This window comes from Myotis brandtii, unplaced genomic scaffold, assembly GCF_000412655.1.
Source record: "Myotis brandtii unplaced genomic scaffold, ASM41265v1 scaffold63, whole genome shotgun sequence".
In the NCBI taxonomy this organism is placed as follows: domain Eukaryota; kingdom Metazoa; phylum Chordata; class Mammalia; order Chiroptera; family Vespertilionidae; genus Myotis; species Myotis brandtii.
This window is the reverse complement of record NW_005370411.1, coordinates 2,360,339-2,381,070: the sequence shown is the minus strand read 5'-3', so window position 1 is coordinate 2,381,070 and position 20,732 is coordinate 2,360,339. Positions and strand designations below refer to the sequence as shown.

Below are 20,732 nucleotides of genomic sequence, written 5' to 3'. Positions count from 1 at the left end.
CTCCCCGCTGGCAAGAGGACATCCCCCGATGGCTGCTGGGCTGCCAGAGGGATGTCTGATTGCCAGCTTAGGCCCAATCCCCTGGGGAGCAGGCCTCAGCCAGCAGATGGTCATCCCCCGAGGGGTCCCAGACTGTGAGAGGGCACAGGCTGGGCTGAAGGACCTTCCCCCCCGCCTCCCCCGAGTGCACAAATTTTTGTGCACCAGGCCTCTAGTATTATAATAATAGACATGCTTACTTTATTTGATACATCCTTAAATCTTTTGCTAAGATCTGAGACCACTGCAGATATCAGAGAAAATATAATTTGACCAAGATCTACTTGAAGGCTCATTCTCATCCTTTCTCAAACTAGTCCTCTGTTGGACTCTTTACTGGAAAATTCCACAAAATGTTAGTTATATAACTTTATTACCCAACTTCTAACTACATAATATACTATACATGCTCCAAAAACCACAACTAGAAGATATACAAAAATTAAAATACAAACAAGTAAAATAAAAACCATGGAGGTAATAACACTAAGTGGTTTCTGAGGTTTTATAATTATCATATGCTAAATATCCATCCTCTTTAGTTGACTTCTAGATATAAAAAAAGATACATAGGAAGAAACTCTTTAATTGAGAAAAATCTATTTTCAAAAAAGGAGGGCTATCTCCCTTAATCAGTTTTAGTGGTAGAACACAAGAATTCTAGAGGAAAAAAAGCCAATTGCCGCAATATATAAAAGAGCAAACTAAGATCCAGAAATGTAGAGTAAAACATCTAAAGTATTCAGTTAGCAGGAAAGCCAGAATTGGAAAAAAGTCCATTATTAATTCCAAGACCTGTGGTCTTCCCTCTATATCACAGTATGCTTATAAACTTTAGGGCTCAGTCATAATATCTTGTACATAGTAGGCTCTCTAATGTTCATTGTTGGCAAATATAAGGTATGGTATGAGGGGAATGAGAGTCACCTGCCCTACTCCGACTAGACTTGCTGATTTCCACCTGCAAGCTCAGTTGCTCCTTGCTGAGCAAATCAAAGCCGACCTGAGGATACGCAGGAGCTGGAAAGCCTTTTTAAAGTTGGACTCTGCATGCGATGTCCTATCACTGGCCCCTGGGCCCCAAGTCATACAGCTCACTCCCAGGCACCTAGTACCACGTTTGGCACATAAAAGGTGCTCAATAAATAGCAATAACTGTCACTAAAAAAGTTCATTGCTGGAAAAGAAGCAAATATCTACCTGCAAGGGAAACATTAAATTCAACACTGTTAAATCAGACCCAGGATGATGCTTCTTATTTTTGTTACTGCCTCATGGCACTAAAGAGATCTCTAGAAATTCAATGAGCTAATGCATAGTTCATCTTCTAGCCAAAGATCAAAATAGATGTCCAGATGTTAAAATACAGATCTTTAAAACAAATGCAAAAACATTCTGCTTTTGTACTGAGGAAAAAAAGAGAGATTTATTTAAGTATAAGAATGAATTATAGCTTTACCATTTACTATAAAGTATACTGATAATCAATTAAGGAACCTATAAAGATAAAAATGAGAAACTCAATACTGTTGTTTCAGTCTATTTTTTTAAAAAAAATAGAATGCAATTACCAGTTTGAGGTGGTAAAACTTTGGAATCCTCAGATGTTTTAGTTATAGGTGCAATCCATGGCTTTTCACTCGAAGCTACAGTAGTAAAAAGAAAGGGAATTTGCTGAAGTTTTTTTGAGGAGGACAAAGAAACAGAAATAGGCTGCTGGTATGGTTGACTATGAGAATCCTGCAATGAAAAGCACATACTCATTCTATCAAAAGCCATCATCTATCAAGAAGAAATTACTATGTTCCCATCCTGAGAGCATGTGATTGGTTAGTGACTAGAGAGAGACCAAAGGCTGGTGTCATACTCTCAATGTTTCTGAGGACAGAAAACTAACTTAATGACCTATGTGGAATTAAGAGAGTGATGATTGATACTAAATTTTTAAAAAACACAATCAGACAAATATGTTTTTTGTTTGTTTGTGTTGCATTACCAAATCAACCACTTGTCTGGTTAAGTTAATGGAATTTATCAGTTCACTGAGGTTTGCAGAGATAGGACCCAGTGAATGTAGCCTCCAGAATTAAGCAATCATCACCCACATCTTAACACCAGATTTCAGGTGCTGTTATTACCCAAGGCGCCCCCAGGTTTCTCAAAAGGGAAGGGTGTTTTTGCCTGAGGAAATTCTGGAAGTCTTTTCGGAGCTGTAAAGAAACACATAAGAAATGTTATGACTTGAGGTGCAAGTAACAGAAAAGATTTTACTAAGCAATAAACAAACACAGACAGGCAAATTATTCACGTTAAGTAAGGAACTGTTAGTATATTTTAATCCTGTGTTTCAACATTGGATGATATAACAAAGCTCCCTTTTCTATTTTTTTTATAACCAGATACTATATTTGAGGAATTTGAGCTTTAATTTTGATTAAACTGGTTTTCTAATTTATTCAGCTATGTGTATGTGTGCTCATTTAGACTCACATCAAGTACCAAACACATCTGAACTAGAAAATGTCCATCTACTACTAGCATTTAAAAATAGAATTTTGGTGACCACATGGCTTTATAATTAAGCTCACTTCCACCAATAACTTTTTTTTATACTGCGTTCAATAAAGAAATTAGAAGAATTCTAAACAGCTGAAGGATTTGTTATAGAGACTCTTTAGGACCCTAAATTATAATATTTTATAACATCTAAAAACGTGGTGTTGGGGAGCTTATTGTTTTATAAGCTAAGTGTTTCTTCTTTCCTGTGAGGAGATAAATTTAAATAAATTAGCCTAAGGATGGCTTTCAAGCATGCATAAAATTTGCAAGGTAATAATAAGCTGTAGTATTTAAAAATTTTTACCTAGAGTGCTCAGTGGTAACTCAAACCTAGGTATTAGAATAGTTTGCGATCTTTCCGGGGTCTTTTCGCTGAGAACTAAAATAAAGAAGAATTCGGTTAGCAAATGTATGAACTGGGATTTGATGCTGTGGCTTAACCATGATCACGTGACGCGTGCTCACACAGAGTGTGCACTGGCAGCTGATGCCTTTCAAGGACACAGCTGGCTTTCCCTGGAAAAGGTGGACATGGCTGTTCAAATTTGAAGGTGCACTTCCAAAGGGCTGTGGTGTGGCACGGATGGTCAGCATCACAAGTACAGGACAAAATGCATGCCGCTCCTTTTCTTCAGAAGAGAACCAAGCAAGAATGAGCCTCTTGAGCCAAGAAGCAGCTAACAGGTGTGACATGAAATTCTTATTAGAAAGCGTGACACTTTTGGGGATTCTCCTCTTTTTTAGTACACACAAGACTTGGAAAAGCCACTGAAAACGGAAAGCACAGACATAGTCAAGACTTCCAGGTTTCCCCCACCTCTCCAAGCCTCCTGGGATAAAAGGCTGCAATCTGTTTCTCTGTACATCCTACGAGACTGGTGAAAAGGGGGTGCAGCTAGCAGCTGGCGTCCAGCGCTGCCTCGAACATCATTCACCAGGATCAAGGCATGAGATTAACTCTTTAATGAAATTGGTCCAAGAAATAGGAAGATTAACTACTGCCAGAAAGGAGGTGAGAGATGAGGGGAAAGGTAAGGTATTGGGTTACTTTTCTTTTCAATGAGTGCTGGGAGGGTTTTGTTTGTTTTAGAAAAAAACTTCTTAGAATTACCCAGTGTTGTTTCTGAAATATCTAATGCACTAGACACAGTGGATTTAGTGGTTCCTGGAACTGAGTCAGGAGTCACTGGAAAGTAAAAAAGACAACTTTACAAATTAAGATAAAATTATGAAACAACCGAAGACCCTAAGACATTGGTGCCCTTTAGAATTAATAACTGACACATAGCTCATTACTTTTCAAGTTACTTATGTTAAGGACTCCATGGCTTGCTTGCACCACAGCCTGACCTGACATTGCTCCCAGCTTTTCCTTTCCAGGTTTGGTCCACTTCCCATGTGTTACAAAAAGCACTCTGAACTGACCTCCGTGAAAGCACTTATCAGATTAATCATAACTTTTTATTCGTCTGCCTTTTTATTTCTCTTTACCTTCAGGGCTTAGCACAATGTCTGGGGTATAGTAAGCAAATGCATAATAAATGTTTATTAAATGAATTTATAAATGGGCAAATAAAACAATGATCCAGGGCAAAAAGGTTTATTGAGAACTATTACATTCTCTGATTTCTCTCTTTCAAACTGCAGTCAACATGCGAAGGTTGGAACTGGGTTGAAATTATGATAAGGATACATATGCTCAGCCGCAAGGTGCTCTAATTGCTAGGTCAAAAGCAAAGACCACCTCAGCTAAATAGTTTTCAAGAAATAAGAACCAGGATCACTGAGATCTGGAGTGAACTGGGAGCTAGACAATTCTAGAAGTTTTGCAGGGTTAAGGACTTGCAGTAACACAATAACACTGAATAGTAAGTTATGCTGTTTAAGTGTTTCTAAAGTGGGAAATTGTGAGGAAGATTTGGAAGAGAACTAAGAAATCTATAGACTCTTCCATGAGATAATGTGCCAAGAGAAGAAAGTATAATTGGGCAGAATCTTTGGGGCAGAAAAGAAGTTGGAGTCATCCACTGGGTCATGCCTATGTTTTTATTGGTATTGAACAATTATATTGAAATCAGAAAAGTACCTAGGAATTTCATTCAAATAGATGATTTCAGCTTCCTGAATAGCTTTTACGTCTGCCCCACCTGCCATGAGGTGAGGGATGGAAGGTCCATCTCTCTCCTTTAGGCAGAACCACATACTTCTTGCTTTGTCAGAAATATCCCTATCTGAATTGGTTTCTTAAAATCACATTATTTTATTTTCCCACCAATGTTTAACTTCTCTGGACCAGTTATAAGTCTAAGAGTTTAGTACAAGGTAAATACCACTAATACTTCAACTTGTAGCAATTTTATGGATTAAAATTTTTACTTTAGATTGGAGTTACTTCGCTAAATGTGGATTTGGGGAAATTCTTGCCAGATGTTTGCTTCACTGAGTCCTAGATGAGGTGGTATTGCTCTGGCAAAACTCTGTAGTTCAGAGAATAATGTGTCCCCAGTGGGCAGTTCATTCATAGAAGAAATGCTGAATGTTTGTTAGTAACGACCGATAAACTGTGGGGGAAAATGCACTCCACATTTATTCTTTAAAGAATTTTTACCGAACTATTACATATTATCTACATTGGGATTTTTAATTTTCCAAAGACATTGCTGCTAAATGACATAGCTCGCAAGCTATGGATTTGTCAAAGTTAATGATGGCATTTTGCTCAAATGACCACTTGTGAAAGTGGAGAAATGAAAAATGGTCTCATGTCTTCACATAAAAGGAAAACACCAAAACCAGGCATTACGTTTTAGTATAGGATTATTTCACAATGTTGAGGTAATAACTTTCACTTAGAGTGAAAAATATAGTTTCCATATTACATATTAGTTATATGATGCAGTAGTTCATTTTGCAGTTGTTGTTTTTCCAGACATTAGATTAAGGACCTAGAATCACATCACCTATCGTTTTGTGCTAATGATTGAAATGAATTTCCTACTGGCTCTTCACTGGAAAAAAAGTACAGCCTTGTCAATCATTTACTATTAGAAAAATATTACTTATTGTAAGTGACCAATACGGGGATCTCATTACCTGTTATGGGCTGTGCTGGGATTTTTTCTACCTTTGGTGTTTTAGATTCAGCTGGTAATGCCAAAGTTTCATTCTTAGCTAAAAAAAAAAAAAAGTCAGAGAACAAACAGTTTACCTCACTTCCCTATAACACAGTGTCCGAATACAATTCATTCAAAACATAATCAAGTAACAGACTATTTCCAAAAATCTATTCTGCTTTTATCTCTTCCCACCAGGCAGTCAACAAATGTATTGTGCATTTCTACCAGGGATTAGCATGAATAGATGACAGTGTTCAGAATCCATTTTTGTTACCCTTAGTAATTAAGATCTAAGTTGGCATTGGAATGAAGGAATAAATCACAACCCAACACTTGGATAACTCTCAAGTCATTCTTATTCATAGAGTTTCTGGAAGGCATATGTTGCATTGCAAATACTCACTGGAATTTTATATTGAAGTACTCCTATTTTTTAAAAAAATCAATGAATAGAAAATTTCCATTATTATGCATGGTAAAACATGCAATAGGTTCAGACACTGAAATTTTTAAAAAGCACAAGTAACACACTTGGGAAACTAACTTATTTGAAAATACTTGTGGCAAAAAAAAAAAAATACCAACAGTAATTTATTTGAGCCATGTGTTAACAAACACCTATTGTTTTGGTCACTGAGGGGATTCAGTGTAAAGATTAAAATAGATTTTTTCCCTCTTCAGACAACTGTTCAGGAAACTTCCTTCTAAAATGTAGGTATTTTTTTCAAAGAAAGTACATTTCTATACCAGAGTTTCCCAATGATTAAGATATTCCCCATTTTAAAAATGCACCAAGGATTAACTTGAGTCAGCTATTTCACACACAAAATCAATAACCTACTTATAATATTTTGAAGCAGTCTAGTGGCATGAAAAAATTAATCATTGAGATGCCCTGATGATGTCACTTTGAACTGATCATAATTAGATGGGATTTTGTAGAGTCCAAAGGCTGTACAGGAACTTCTTGGGTTCCTCAACTTTGGCACTATTGACGTTTTGGGCAGGATAATTTTTTGGTGTGAGGCTTTCCTATGTTGCAGGATGTTGAGTAGCACCCCTGGCTTTTACCACTGGATTCTACTAGCATGTACATAGTGGTGGCAGCCAAAAATGTCTCCAGACATTGCCTAATTTCCGCGGGGGTACAAAACTGCTCTCTGTTGAGAACAATTCATCTAACCTGTTCTCTCAAGGTTCTTTGAGGATGCAAATTTTATAACTTCCTTTTGTAGTTCACATTTCTGCTGTAAAGACCATTTTCTTCTTTACAGTTGACATGGGCATGACATATTTATTTACTTGTGATGGACAAAGGCAGTTATAAAGTCATCCCTTTCACAATGATAATAGAAGCCAATCAATTTTTAATCTGCATTATGGAAACATTCAATAGATTCCTACATAGAGCTAGTTATTTTCAGGAGTAACTTAAAATGCTAGAAATAGGTGTCACGCATGCTATGTACTTGCCATATCATATCTAATGGCCATGTGTGTGCTTTGGATTCATGAGCATATGAAGTTGTACAGCATGTTTGCACAGCAGAAATGTTTGATATCATTGTTCAAATTGATTTAGCAGGGCACAGAGAGAGAGAGGACTCTATTTCTAGAATAACTAAAAATGCCAGTCCAGTATAATTTTACAAAAAAATCCTATTTTTGAAACGTCTAAGTTTGATCAACTGTTTTTCCTGCCCTTTGTTGTAATTCCAGTTTTTGTTTAGAACCACTGTGATTGTTAGCACAGGAAAAACCACTCAGGTTACAAATTTTTATGAGCAAGTTCTGGTTCTGTTATTTTCAGGATGTGCCATAGGAAGGTGTTTGCTTTCATTTTTCAAATATAAGATTATAAGGTTTCTCTTTAAGGGTCTTTTCTTTTTCAGTGTCCTCTGATCCTTTAGGATATGTTTGCTAATCCTCTCCTCCCTGTGTAACATCCTGTGTTCTTGGTGGTTGCCAGGGTGCCTAGGACTATTTACTTACTAACTTATTTTAACATTTAGACTTTCATGAATGCTCTAAATTGTGTTGCTTTCGCTTCTTATATTCTAAACATGCCCTTAGCTGGCAATCACCTTCGCCTAAAATTAGGCTGAAAAGAAGAAAAAAGGGTAAACTATGTTCCCAAGAGAGAATTGTATTCTTTACACATCACCAATTCCTTACAAAGGCATATTGTATTTCTAAATATTGCCTTTCAGAATCAGAGAAATTGGTAGATGGAGAAATATTTAAATGGGGGGATTTTATGTTTCCTATCAAACCCAAACATTGTACATCATCTATGTACAAGTGCAGTCTTGGCACTAGTAGAGCAAAATCCCATCAGAATGACCTAAAACCCAGGAAATTTCTTTTCCCTCTCTGATTCTTCTGTACCTTTTTTCCAACACTGTTGTTTCCGTTAATTTTTGGCAAGCCAAGTCTTGACTTTGGCAAACCCTACGTATATCCCTTGGCGATGTGGGTGTAATACTAATTTTCTTGTTTATATCTCTCATTATTCACACCATGTGTTCTTAGAACAAAAGCTAGTAATTTCTCGATGTCCCATGATGGATGCTGCTGGAATGAGGATATTATTTTTAGGATTTACCCCATCAAAAAATTGGACTTTTCTGAATTGTGGTGATAAATAACCCCAGGAAAGTTTATTTCTTCCTCAGTTGTATAAAGAATTGCTTATGTCTGCATTAAAAAATTACAGTATATTTAAAATGTAATTTTTTAAATACAGTCTGTTAAGATGTTACATTTGATGGATTTACTGTACATTTTCAAACATACTATCAATCTCTTCAATGCATAAAAAATTGCCAGTGTTAAATTTGACAGGTGTTTTCCCGGAAATACAAGTTAAAAGAGATATTTAACTATTCGCATACCATTTCTTCTCTATTAAAATTACAATCCTGAAGGTCTAGTGAATTATATCAGAAAAATAAAATAAAAACAAAACAAAATCCCTGAAGCTCTAACGTAAACAAAACACCTGAATTGATATTAAGGTAGCATGTAGAACTTTGCAAAAACCAAAAGGAAATATCACTCAAGACTAAGGACTAGGCCCGGCAGTGATGGTGAACCTATGACATGCATGTCAGAGGTGACACGCGAACTCATTTTTTTGGTTGATATTTCTTTGTTAAATGGCATTTAAATATATAAAATAAATATCAAAAATATAAATCTTTGTTTTACTATCGTTGCAAATACCAAAAAATTTCTATATGTGACATGACACCAGAGTTAAGTTAGGGTTTTTCAAAATGCTGACACGCCGAGCTCAAAAGGTTCGCCATCACTGGAGTAGGGAATAAAACATCTTCTAATTCAAAACTGACAGCAATGGTCTGGGGAAAAAAACTGCTCATTTTCAGTCTCCTTCACATCCTGGGTTTTGTAGTTTTGAGAGACAGATTTGGGACCAAATCAATAAGAGATTGGCTGGCTCCTTTTTTTCTCTTTCAAAACAAGTTTCCAGGTGAGGAGCAGGGCAATATGCAGGCTCTACAGAACAGGTAAGTGCAAAAGTCCTGAGCTCTGATTCCAAACACAGGTTCCCTGATGGCATTTAATTTGGAAGCGTCCTGGTTTTGAGCACAGCGTACAGACGGTGTGGAGTTGAGTCACAGGGTTTTACAGTTAAAAGTGAGATATGAAGCCTAGGGTCACGAGTCTATGTCCTTGAAGGTAACTCATTCTAGTACTAACAGCTATGAATATTTTACAGTAAACATGTAAGGATTGAGCAAAATCACAAAGATTTACTGGCAAATATTTTAACATCTCAAGGAAATGGTGATGCATAAGCTTTGAAGATTTTTCTAAAACTGTAAGGCTAATGGACCACCTATTAAGTGTTCTTTACCCACTTAAGCTTTGTTCCTCCTTCTTCCAGGAAGTTCTCAAAATTAACAGCTAAGGAGAATTTAGGAGTTCCTAATTTTTAAAACAGATACAGTCTGATTGCCTACCATCAGAAAACAAATAGGTTAGGTCTCCAACAAGGGAAACATAAGTCTGAGGTCTCGGTATGGGCTGTGTAGCTCACCATGATAGGCCCCAGTAACGCACTATCTGGCACAGAGTAATGCTAATAAGTATTTGTTGATTGAGTGCTACCAAACAGGGGCTTGGGCCTCTGTTTTTGCATCCATACAATGTGAAGAGTCGATTATGTAAGTGCTGAAGTTCTCAGCTAGTGCCTACTTTAGGGAAAATGTTCTGCATTTTTAAGTCTTGTTTCAATTTCTATCACATTACGCCGTCTCCTTTCATATTTATCAATAGCCCAAGACATTCTCCAGTCAAAGTATGGTTTCCAGACCAGCAGCCTCAGTATCACCTACTGGTAAGGAATGCAAATTCCCAGGCCCCAGCTCAGACCTACTGAATCAGAACCTCTTGGAGGGGGGGGGGGGGGGGGGGGGGGGGGGGGGGGGCCCTGCAGTCTGTGTTCACAAGCTCTCCAGGGTGTGTGATGCTTGATTAAGTCTGAGTATCAAACTAATTTGATACTCAAATGCAGCAACTAAGCCCAGTGACCACCACAATTGTTCCCTGAGCTCCCTTTAAAAAGTTTTGCTGTTGTTTTCCAAATTGTTATGTTTTATATATATATATTTGTATGTTTTTTTTAAACACTGAAATCATAGCAGGTTCTTTCTAGAAGTAAGAAGCAGTACCAATCTCAAGTAAATAATAATGCTAACAGTCCTGACCTTTATATCAGTTCTTATAGAAAGTATCTAGTGGTCCCTTGATAGTGTACTAAGTATAATTTATAACAATTACTTTATTTGAAAATTATATAAATGTGTGTATTTTGGATAATTTGACAAATGTTCACTCTTCTTTTATAAATGTATATTTATTTGATATTTTGTATAAATATAAAATAACTACTTCCCTATAGAATGTGATTTAATACCTTCAACACTCCAACTTCTCTGCCTCTTACTTTCCCCCCAACTTCTTAATAATGGTAAAATATATATAACATAAAGTTTATTATCTTAACCATTTTTAAATGTAAAGCTCAGTAGTATTAAATCTTATATAATAAAACCCTAGTATGCAAGTTGACCAAAAGGCAGAACTCCTGGCAGGAATGACCGGTCACTATGACACACACTGACTACCAGGGGGCAGACGCTCATCACAGGGGCTCCCCTCTGGTGGTCAGTGCGCTCCCACAGGTGGAGCGCCACTGAGTCAAAAGCCAGGCTCATGGCTGGCGAGCGCAGTGGCAGTGGCGGGAGCCTCTCCCGCCTCCGCTGCAAGTGGGCGGTAAGGAGCGAGGGGCCCCAGGGGGATTGGGCCTAAGCCAGCAGGCGGACATCCCCCAAGGGGTCCTGGACTGTGAGAGGGTACAGGCCAGGCTGAGGGATCCCCCTAAGTGCATAAATTTCATGTACCAGGCCTCTAGTATTTTCATAATGTTGTACAACCATCACCACCACCTACCTCCAGAACTCTTATCATCTTATAAAACAAACTCTGTACCATTAAACACTAACTCCTCATTCCTCTCCTCCCTCCAGTCCCTAGCAACCATCCTTCATAGTGTATTGATCTTTTTGTAACTGGCTTATTTTGCTCAAGGTTTATCAATATTGTAGCATTCGTCAGAATTTCCTTTCCTTTTAATGAAATATTCCATTGTATTATAAACCATATTTTGCTTATTCATTCATCTGTTGGACACATTAAATTGCTTCCATGTTTTAGCTACTATGAATAATGCTACTGCAAACATGAGTATACAAAATACTTCTTTGCGAAATTTTCAATTCTTTTGGTTATATACCCAGAAATGGAATTGCTGGATCCTATGGTAATTTTATTTTTTTGAGGAGTGGTCATATTGTTCCCATAGCAGCGATACCACTTTACATTCCTATCAACAGCACATATGCCTGACCCTTGCTTTTACTTTGAGATCCCAAATAGCCTATTTTCTAGGTTCCTTGGACATTCTAAGAATATCAGTTCTAGTACTTGGTCACTGAAAGTTCAATCATAGAACTTTGATGCTTACCTAATTGTGTCTTGATTGCTTCTGAAATCTCAAACATTATGGATGTAGGAAGTTTTACGGTGGTTTCATTAAGACCAGGAATAACAAGGTGGACTGCAAGGAAACAGAAGTAAAGATGAAAGAAAGAAAATGCATCATGACATAAAATAAAGCTCAGAGTGGCAGATATTAGTAAATATTGAGTTTAGCACTTATTTTGCTTAGTAATTTTTAACCCCAACTTTAAAATGTTGGAAAAAATATGACAGTACCTTTTACACAGAATCTTTTTCATATTAGGAACTGAACTACCAAAATACTCTGGCTTTTAATCCATAAACTTAAAAATTGTAAAATGGATGCTTAAGATGTGTGGTGAACAAAGGACACCACTATTAATAATACATTTTTAAAAGAGAAGTTCAATATGACAAAGACTCCTTCATAACTGCAACAACCCTGTGGGGTAGGTAGGATGGGTTCCATCGTTCCCACTAGGCATGAGCTAGAGTTGTTTCTCTAACACATTGGGATAGAGGTAGCATCTCTTGGCTCCTAGCCTGGAATAAACACAGCCAGGATCCTAAATATTGAAAGGAAATGAATCAACATCAATTTAACAGATCTACTCACAGTGCAAAATTCCATAAAAACTCTATTAAAAAAAAATAGCCTGACTTTCTTAATCTTGATATAGAGTTCAAGACTGACTCACCCAGTATTGTTCCTCCAATGGGAGTCCTATCTGGGGATTTAGTTGAAGCTCTGTGAGTAACATTCTGAATCACTGTTGAAATACAAAAAAATAATAGTGTGTGTTGGGGGGAAATAGTCAGAAAGCAGTAAGAAGCTAATAATGTGAAGTCATCTGCACTGAAGAAGCACTGATCTAACTTTTCAATTAATAAAAAGGAACTCATTGGGTTGACTACACAGCACATCTTACCTTAACACCAATCCCTATAAGTACTGAAAGGCTATTATTACTTTATCATAGAGTGCTCTATTCTAAAGAACTGAAAATTTCCTAAAGAACTAGCACAAAATGAGGCAATGACCTAATAAATTAAAAAATATATATTCTCAAAGCAAAGAATCATTGGATAATTCCAGTACTAATTGACCCTACTTTGAGAGTATACTTGTGACATTATTTTCTTAAATTGAAGAACAATTTTAAGTCCCCAATCTCTCCTACCAAGAAACTTTCTGGACATAATAAAGTGGGCCTGGAGAGAATTATGCTAAGTGAAATAAGCCAGTCAGAGAAAGATTATCACATGATCTCACTCATATGTAGAATCTAATGAACCAAATTAACTGATGAACAAAAAAATAGACCCAGAGACATAGAAGCATGAACAGACTGTTGAACCTCAGAGGGAAGGCAAGGGAGGGTGGATCGGAAGAGATCAACCAATGAATTTATATGCATATATGCAAACCTGTGGACACAGACAATGGGGTGGTGAGGGACAGAAGTTGGCTGGAAGAGGTTAATGAGGGAAAAAGGAGGACCTATGTAATACTTTCAACAATAAAGATTTTTTTAAAATGTTAAAAATAATAATTTGAAAAACTGAGAGTCAAAACAAAAACAACTGGATAATGAAATAAAATAAGACATTATAATTCTTGAAGCCTGGATGTCTCACCTTTCCCTAAAGTTTTCATTTCATTAATTCATATCCTATGAATGATTGCTAGCTTAACACTAAACTAAGCCACACATATTTAATGGGCTTTTTAGAATTGAATACTTATGACTGATTTGTCTCTGATTATCCAAACAATGTGACTTGCCAGGACTAGGCCTATTGGTACAAGAGCCAAAATTACCTATTAACTTCTAATTTACTAGGTCATACTGATTACTTCAAACATTTTCTGAAAAACAATAATCAGAGAAGTTGAGAAAAAATGTGTTATGTTGAATGATCTGAATTTAAAAAGTATATTAAAAATAGTTATAAATACATATCCAGAGCAGACTTATAAAATTACCTTGCTTGATGATTGTTATTGGGATCAGCTTCCTTGGGACATATGCTGGCTGAAAAAAGAGGAAGAATCAGTTTTTGAGTTAGTGCTAATAAAAAAAAAAGAAGAACTGGAAGTAGCCCTTTCTTGTCTTTAATGAAGCCTCCCATGACACTGGTTTAACAGTTGCTGGAAAGATCTTTGGTACATATATATCTGTCTCTACTTTATTGGACAACCTCCTCCCATAAATGTCCAAAGATTTGACAGAAGCAATTTCTTCAGAACTCCCATTCGTTTACTTAGAAACTGCAATGGAAAGAAACTAAATCTTCTGGGTTGAATACTAGTTAATTTTCACTTTATTTTAGGTGTAACCTGTCAAACTCTGCCTTTACATTCTCTCTCATATAGATGTTAAACTACATATTATCTTTCTAAACCAAACAACATCGATTGTTTGAGTGCACCCACTTGCTGCCACTGCTACTACTACTACTACTACTACTACTACTACTACAACACACACACACACACACACACACACACACCATGAGCTCCTGACACCACACATTTCCTTGCCCAAGAAGGTTGAGCTTGGAATCAAATCTAGAGATTTCTACTTTCAAAGCCTGTACTCTTAACCATTCTGAACATATTTATGCACAAGGGACCTCAGAATTAGAAGGGCGGTTCTCAGGAGACTGTGCACTTTTATCTCTCCCAAATTGCCTCAGATGTCCCACTGGGAGTTTTAAAATCATAGACCTACTTGAACTAGGGATGGGTATAGTGTGAACTTTAAAGGGAAGTCATCACTGTGAGCCAAGGATAAGGCAGCCAAGGAAGAGACATGGGAACAAAATAAAAGAAAGGCAACAAGTGATATAGAGAAGAATTAGGTTGAGTTACAGAGGTAAGCATGACAACAATTTCTTTTTTAAAAAATTTATTTCAGTAAGAGAGAGAAACATCGATGTGAAACATCGATTGGTTGCCTCCCACATGCACCCTGACTAGGGATCAAACCCTCAATATGGTATGTGCCCTGACCAGGAATCAAACCCACCACTTTTGGTGCATGGGACGAAGCTCCCACCAACTGAGCCACATCAGCCAGGGAGACATCAATTTCTTGATGCTTAAAGTGCATACATAATACAGATATTCTACCTACTAGACCTGTTGATAAGTTAGGATGTGCTGAGTGAAATACTTACAACATAATTGTGAGCAAAAGAGACTAACATGTTACCATTTTAATAAATGACCTTTCCATAATAAAGAAGTGGCATTATACCAAGCTTACTGTTGGCTATTTTTCTTCTTGTATTAAGGTCCTTATGTTTAAAAATAAATAAATGAACAAAATTGACTATCATCAGATTATTTTAAAAAATAATCTACCTATTGACTCAGAGCTCTAGACTGAATGCTGTGCCCCTCCTAACTCATATGTTAAAACTTACTCCCCAATGTGATGGCATTAGAAGGTGGGGCTTTTGAGAAGTGATTAGATCATAAGGGTGGAACCCTCATAAATGGAATTAGTGCCCTTATAAAAAAGACCCCAGAGAGCTCCCTCCACCCTTCCACCCACCAGGTAAGGACAGCAAGAGGATGGCTGGTTGTGAACCAGGAAGTGAGCTCCACCAAACCCCAAACCTGCCGGTGCCTTGATCTTGGGTTCCCAAGCTTCGAAATGTGAGAAACAAATGTTTCCTGCTTCAGCCACCCAGTCTATGGTATTTTTGTTATAGTACCCCTAATGGATTAAGACGCCCAGCAACCTAGCCTAAGGAATTAATCAAAGATACAAATAATCTTTTATGTGTAAGGGTGTTTATTCCCCAATGTAAAACAATCTCATTATCCAAAAACAGAGGTTTTATTAAATAAAGTATGGTTTGAGTTTTTGACATCTATTTAATAAAGTAGAAAAATATGCATGCGATAAAGACAAAGGATACAAATTTGTAACCACAACATAACCTGATTTTATAACAAATATGTATAGATAAAATGCCAGAAGGAAATAGATCTTATTTTTTTAACAGTAGTTTTTGGGTTTTTTGCTGTTAAAAGAGAAATTTTATTATGTAAGAAACTTATAAGACAATAAAGTAAGGAGGTTGTGTGGTAGATAGTAAAGAGGAATAGATTCAACATCAAGACTTCTGACTTACGAATAGTAGTTATTTTTATAAGCTGATAGTAATTTTATTTCATATACCTTTCTCTATTTTCCAAATTTCTTACATGAATGAAGTACATTTATAATTATAAAAAGTTATTTTAATCAACAGTCTGTTCAGTTCCTACATATGCTCCTGCACTGCATAGCTCATATACTATTGGCAAAGAGAAAATATTGTAAATATAATTTGTATATGATTTTTCCCAGGCAAGGGATGGAAGGAAGTAGGAATAGAAGCATAACCTTCAGGAGGAGAGAGAAAAAAAATCTCAGCTTTGATGTTGCACTGGCAGTAGGATGTCTTTCACCCTTTTCATAAGAAAATTAAGTAAGAGCACTTGTACACAGGAGCCTTCCCCAGAGAGGGAGTCAGCCCCATGGCACTGCCTCATGTGTCCAGCTTACTTCCACCTGCCCTGCTCCAGTGAAGGGTTGACAGTCCATGGCCTTTCTCAGAATTCCAAATGCCTGCTGCAACGACCTCCAGTCACATGGAGCACTTGCCAGAGGAGCCACACCATCTTCACGGGCATGAACAATGGTTTTTGTTAGAGCTGTGACTACAGCGCCAAAGAATTTTGAATGCTTTGTCTTACTGAATGTAATGCCCATTTTGCTGAGTGTGAAGTTTTTCAGAGAGACATCACATTATAGCAGAAAGGCAGCATGTCGCTGGGTTGAGCCTTTGAGTTGCATTATTCTGATTGTCGTTTCGTTTGCTGTGATGATTTTTTTAAAACAATTTTTTTACAAGGACAAATGGAAAATATTTCACTCTTCACATGGATGGAACAGAGTTTCTCTTTGAGTTCTTACTTGAGTTAGACCCATGTTCTACTAAGAGGATGGAAATACTATATGTACAATATGTGCTGCCAAAATACAAGGAAATCATTTAGCTGCAGAATCCAAGTGTTTTTATTCTTTTTAGACCTATAATTACTCTCTCGCCTAATCTGTAATCCAAAGATGCTCCAAGATTGGACTATTGAGCAGGTAGCTGCTTTTCTGTAAGCAGGTTTTTAAAGGGCATCAGGAGAGTCCTTGTGTGTCTATGTTGAAGGCACTAAAATTGCCAAGAAGAAATCCATACTGTGAATCCTTTCCCTGTGTTTTCTTATAAAAGTGTAGGGAAATGTCTGTTACCTGGACTCATTGGAAAATGAAATATTGTGATAATTTCCAAGTTTAACCAATTGCAACCCAAGTTTAATTGAATTGTTTCAGGAATAGTGTTTTTGTTTGCTTGTTTGTTTAAAAGGTACCAGTAATTTGAACCTGCCATTTCAGACTTGCTGTTATGAACATCTATCAATCTGTATAAAACTCATTGCAGCAGGTGGGGGGCGTGGGGGTGGGAGCGAGGCAGTGAGAGTCCCACAGGCTGCTGCACAGTTTAGCTGGTGTGGCCTCGGCAGAACGTGAAGTCTATGGACACCATCATGGTGCCAGTTTTCTTTCTTAGGTCATTTCCTTGCTGATTCTTTTCTCTGCAGCTTGCTGACCCCCATTCCTGCTGCAAACCTCTATCGCCACTTCCTTCTTTAGCTCTCACCCTGCCATTCAGCAAGTATTTTTCAAACATTTGCTATATACCAGGAAGTAAGCATATTTTCTTCCTGTTCTATAAGGATCCATTATTGTGTTTTGTTTTGTTTTTCTGAGTTTCCAGATATTCTGTCCCTTGAGGACCCAGGTTGTAATATGTGTTGAGCAGGGTGACTGATTAAGGGAATTCACTTTTACCATCTTTCTGGGAACATTGTGGCTGAGTACCCAGTTGGTGAGATTCAAGAGAGAGATTGATACTGAAGAGGTAAAAGGCAATGCCCTGATGACCAATTCAGCTTTTTCATCCTGATTAGGGAAAGCCTATGCTTGTCCAGAAATAACTACACCAGCAGCCGCCACGCGGGACGAGGGACTTCCAACCCACGCTGCATTGTACTAACTTCCTCCTGGTGCTATTTTGAAAATTAGCTTTAGTACAACTAGTGATGGTACCAGGATGCTATTCTTTGCAGGTTATTCTTGAGAGGTTTGTCAATTTGGTATTATTGTGGTGTCAGAATATTCACTGTAGATTTATTTAACTTGATGTTCAGGTTCTGAGATAAGGAGGAGCTGTCCATTTGGGCAGTGGCTAAGGGTTGCTTAAAGTTAAATTTCAATGACTCACAAGCCAAACCACATCAGAAGAACTTGGGCATGTTACATTCTGGTTTTAAATCACTTGGGGATACTCTAATGAAAGTTACAAAACCTACTGATTCAATCTAGCATCTGGTGAAAAGTGAATCTCACATTCTACTTATGAAAGTCTTCATATTTCTAATAAGCTAGGGAGGAATCAGACATAAACCTTTGGTGATATCATTGGCCTAAATATAATTTTTTCAAGTTTCTGCTTAGGACAACAATTTCTAAGAAAGGAAGGACACCTGGTGCATTTACTGTACGCAATCTCAAGGTGTGGGTGGGGACCATAAGGTATTTCTCTCTATTCACTTTACTTGTCTGTAACTTTACACTTTAAAGATTGGCACCACATCTCTTGTTACCAATAATAGATGTGGCTTTTTAAAAAGATGGGTGGATCTCTGATGGGAAAAATTTAAGGGTGAAAATAGATGTCATATATAAGGGCAACAGGAGATTTGGATTAATTAAGCTTCTATTTTAAAGTCTCAGTTAATAAATGCTACCTAGCCCTGACCAGTTTGGCTCAGTAGATAGAGCGTCGGCCTGCGGACTAAAGGGTCCCAGGTTCGATTCCGGTCAAGGGCATGTACCTTGGTTGTGTGCACATCCCCAGTAGGGGGTGTGCAGGAGGCAGCTAATCGATGTTTCTCTCCCATTGCTTCTAATTCTCTATCCCTCTCCCTTCCTCTCTATAAAAAATCAATAAAATATATATATTTTAAAAATAAATAAAAATAAATGCTACCTAAAAAATTGATTGTTCAGTGAACTAGTTAGATAACTAAGTTTTTTTTAAATGATAGAGATAATATATTAAAGTTAGGTGTTTTCGCCATTGTTTAAAATTTTTAAATATAATAAAACCTAACAGTAAACATTTAATAGTAAACATTTAACCTTCATAAAAATAGTGTTCTAGATTCTCAACATGGACAAAACAGCATGATTATCATAAAAACATGTTTTTTTTGTTTAACTACATGAATCTCAAGTAATACAATTTATACTGAAAGAATAATACTTTTGTTTATGCATATACCTTTTCTCTGATTTTTCTAGAGGTATAAGCAGGGGTAACATTGAAAGTATTTTACAACTGATAGAACAAAGTCACTGACCAAACAGGAGAGAGTCCTGCTCTATGTCCCTGGCACAAGTGTACTGAGCATGCCAGCAGAACACATGCTTACAGACATGGATTACAATCCTATATAATAAAGAAGTAATATGCAAATTAACTCTCATGCCCTCACAAGATGGCTGCCTCCAACCAGGCTGGCATGGGGGTTAGCGAGGGACAACCAAACGACTGAACAGCAGGCTGCATGGGGCGACCAGGCCGGCAGGGGGGTTAGTGAGGGACAACCAAATGACTGAACAAACAGGCTGCGTGGGGCGACCAGGCTGGCAGGGGGGTTAGTGAGGGACAACTAAATGACTGAACAGCAGGCTGTGTGGGGCAACCAGGCCAGTGGGGGGGCCATGAGAGGTGACCAAGCTGGCAGGGGGGCAGTTAGGGGTAGGGGTGACCAGGCCAGTGGGGGGGGTGCAGTTGGGGGTAACCAGGCTGACAGGGGGGCAGTTGGGGTTGATCAGGCCAGCAGGGGGGGGCAGTTGGGGTGATTAGGCAGGCAGACAGGTGAGCGATTAGGAGCTAGCGGTCCAGGATTGTGAGAGGGATGTCTGACTGCCGGTTTAGGCCCGATGCTCAGCCCCCATGCACAAATATCATGCACCGGGCCTCTAGTATATAATAACCATATGCTTAAGATGGGGGCTGAGTTCAACATTAAAATATTTTGTACTTTCCCTAACCGGTGTTGCTCAGTGGATAGAGCATCGGCCTGCAGACTGAAGGGTCCCAGGTTCGATTCTGGTCAAGGGCATGTACCTTGGTTGCAGGCACATCCCCAGTGGGGGGTGTGCAGGAGGCAGCTGATCAATGTTTCTCTTTCATTGATGTTTCTAACTCTCTATCTCTCTCCCTTCCTCTCTATAAAAAAATCAATAAAATATATTTAAAAAAATATTTTGTACTTAACTCTTTTATTGTAAGTGAATAAAACTGTATTAAATCATTTCCCCATGCCACACACATTAATACCAGGATCATTCACTACTTTGGAGAAGCAATAGAACACTGTAATATGTATGCATTGGAGCTGAAAATATCTATCAACAGTCAATTTTTTTAACCTAAATAGTATTTATCTTTTAAAACTGGATAGCCTAAAGTTCATATTATTTTTCCCATTTCAAATACCTCTTTTTAGAAAGTGTTAAGAAGTTTTTGCTGGATATAAGTTTTAGGTGTAAGCATGCATATATGAATAAAAACAATTTTTAGTGTATCTTTTGCTTAAAACTCTAAAACATCTGGAATCAATTCAGTATCTCTTGAAATATTGCCTTCTAAGATCAGTCTCAGGGAAGAGATGGGTTAGTATTTGGAATGACATGGACTTTATTTGGATTAAAATATTCCTCTAAAGTATCAAATCAATTTTTAGAATCAATTCTAAGTGGCCATAAAAGATGATTATGGCTCTCCCAAGTGCTTTCTCTCCAACTTTCCTGTGTTCCTGAGCTACCCAAGAGCACAGATGGC

General features: G+C 37.6%; 1 protein-coding gene across 9 annotated transcripts in view; it reads right to left on the bottom strand.

Moving 5' to 3' along the window:
- The window catches only part of ABI3BP (ABI family, member 3 (NESH) binding protein), a 259,187-nt gene that overhangs the window by 130,879 nt on the left and 107,576 nt on the right, over window positions 1-20,732 (bottom strand). For 4 of the 9 annotated variants that reach the window (XM_014528309.1, XM_005880197.2, XM_014528314.1 and 1 more), the window contains exons 7-14: window positions 13,750-13,798; window positions 12,461-12,532; window positions 11,767-11,859; window positions 5,692-5,769; window positions 3,710-3,784; window positions 2,903-2,977; window positions 2,178-2,249; window positions 1,611-1,685 (exon numbers count right to left, since the gene is read on the bottom strand). In XM_014528309.1, coding sequence (XP_014383795.1) covers window positions 1,611-1,685; window positions 2,178-2,249; window positions 2,903-2,977; window positions 3,710-3,784; window positions 5,692-5,769; window positions 11,767-11,859; window positions 12,461-12,532; window positions 13,750-13,798 — 589 coding nt within the window. The remainder of the gene's footprint in view (window positions 1-1,610; window positions 1,686-2,177; window positions 2,250-2,902; window positions 2,978-3,709; window positions 3,785-5,691; window positions 5,770-11,766; window positions 11,860-12,460; window positions 12,533-13,749; window positions 13,799-20,732) is intronic. The other 5 variants (XM_014528310.1, XM_014528311.1, XM_014528312.1 and 2 more) reach the window with 5 other exon arrangements.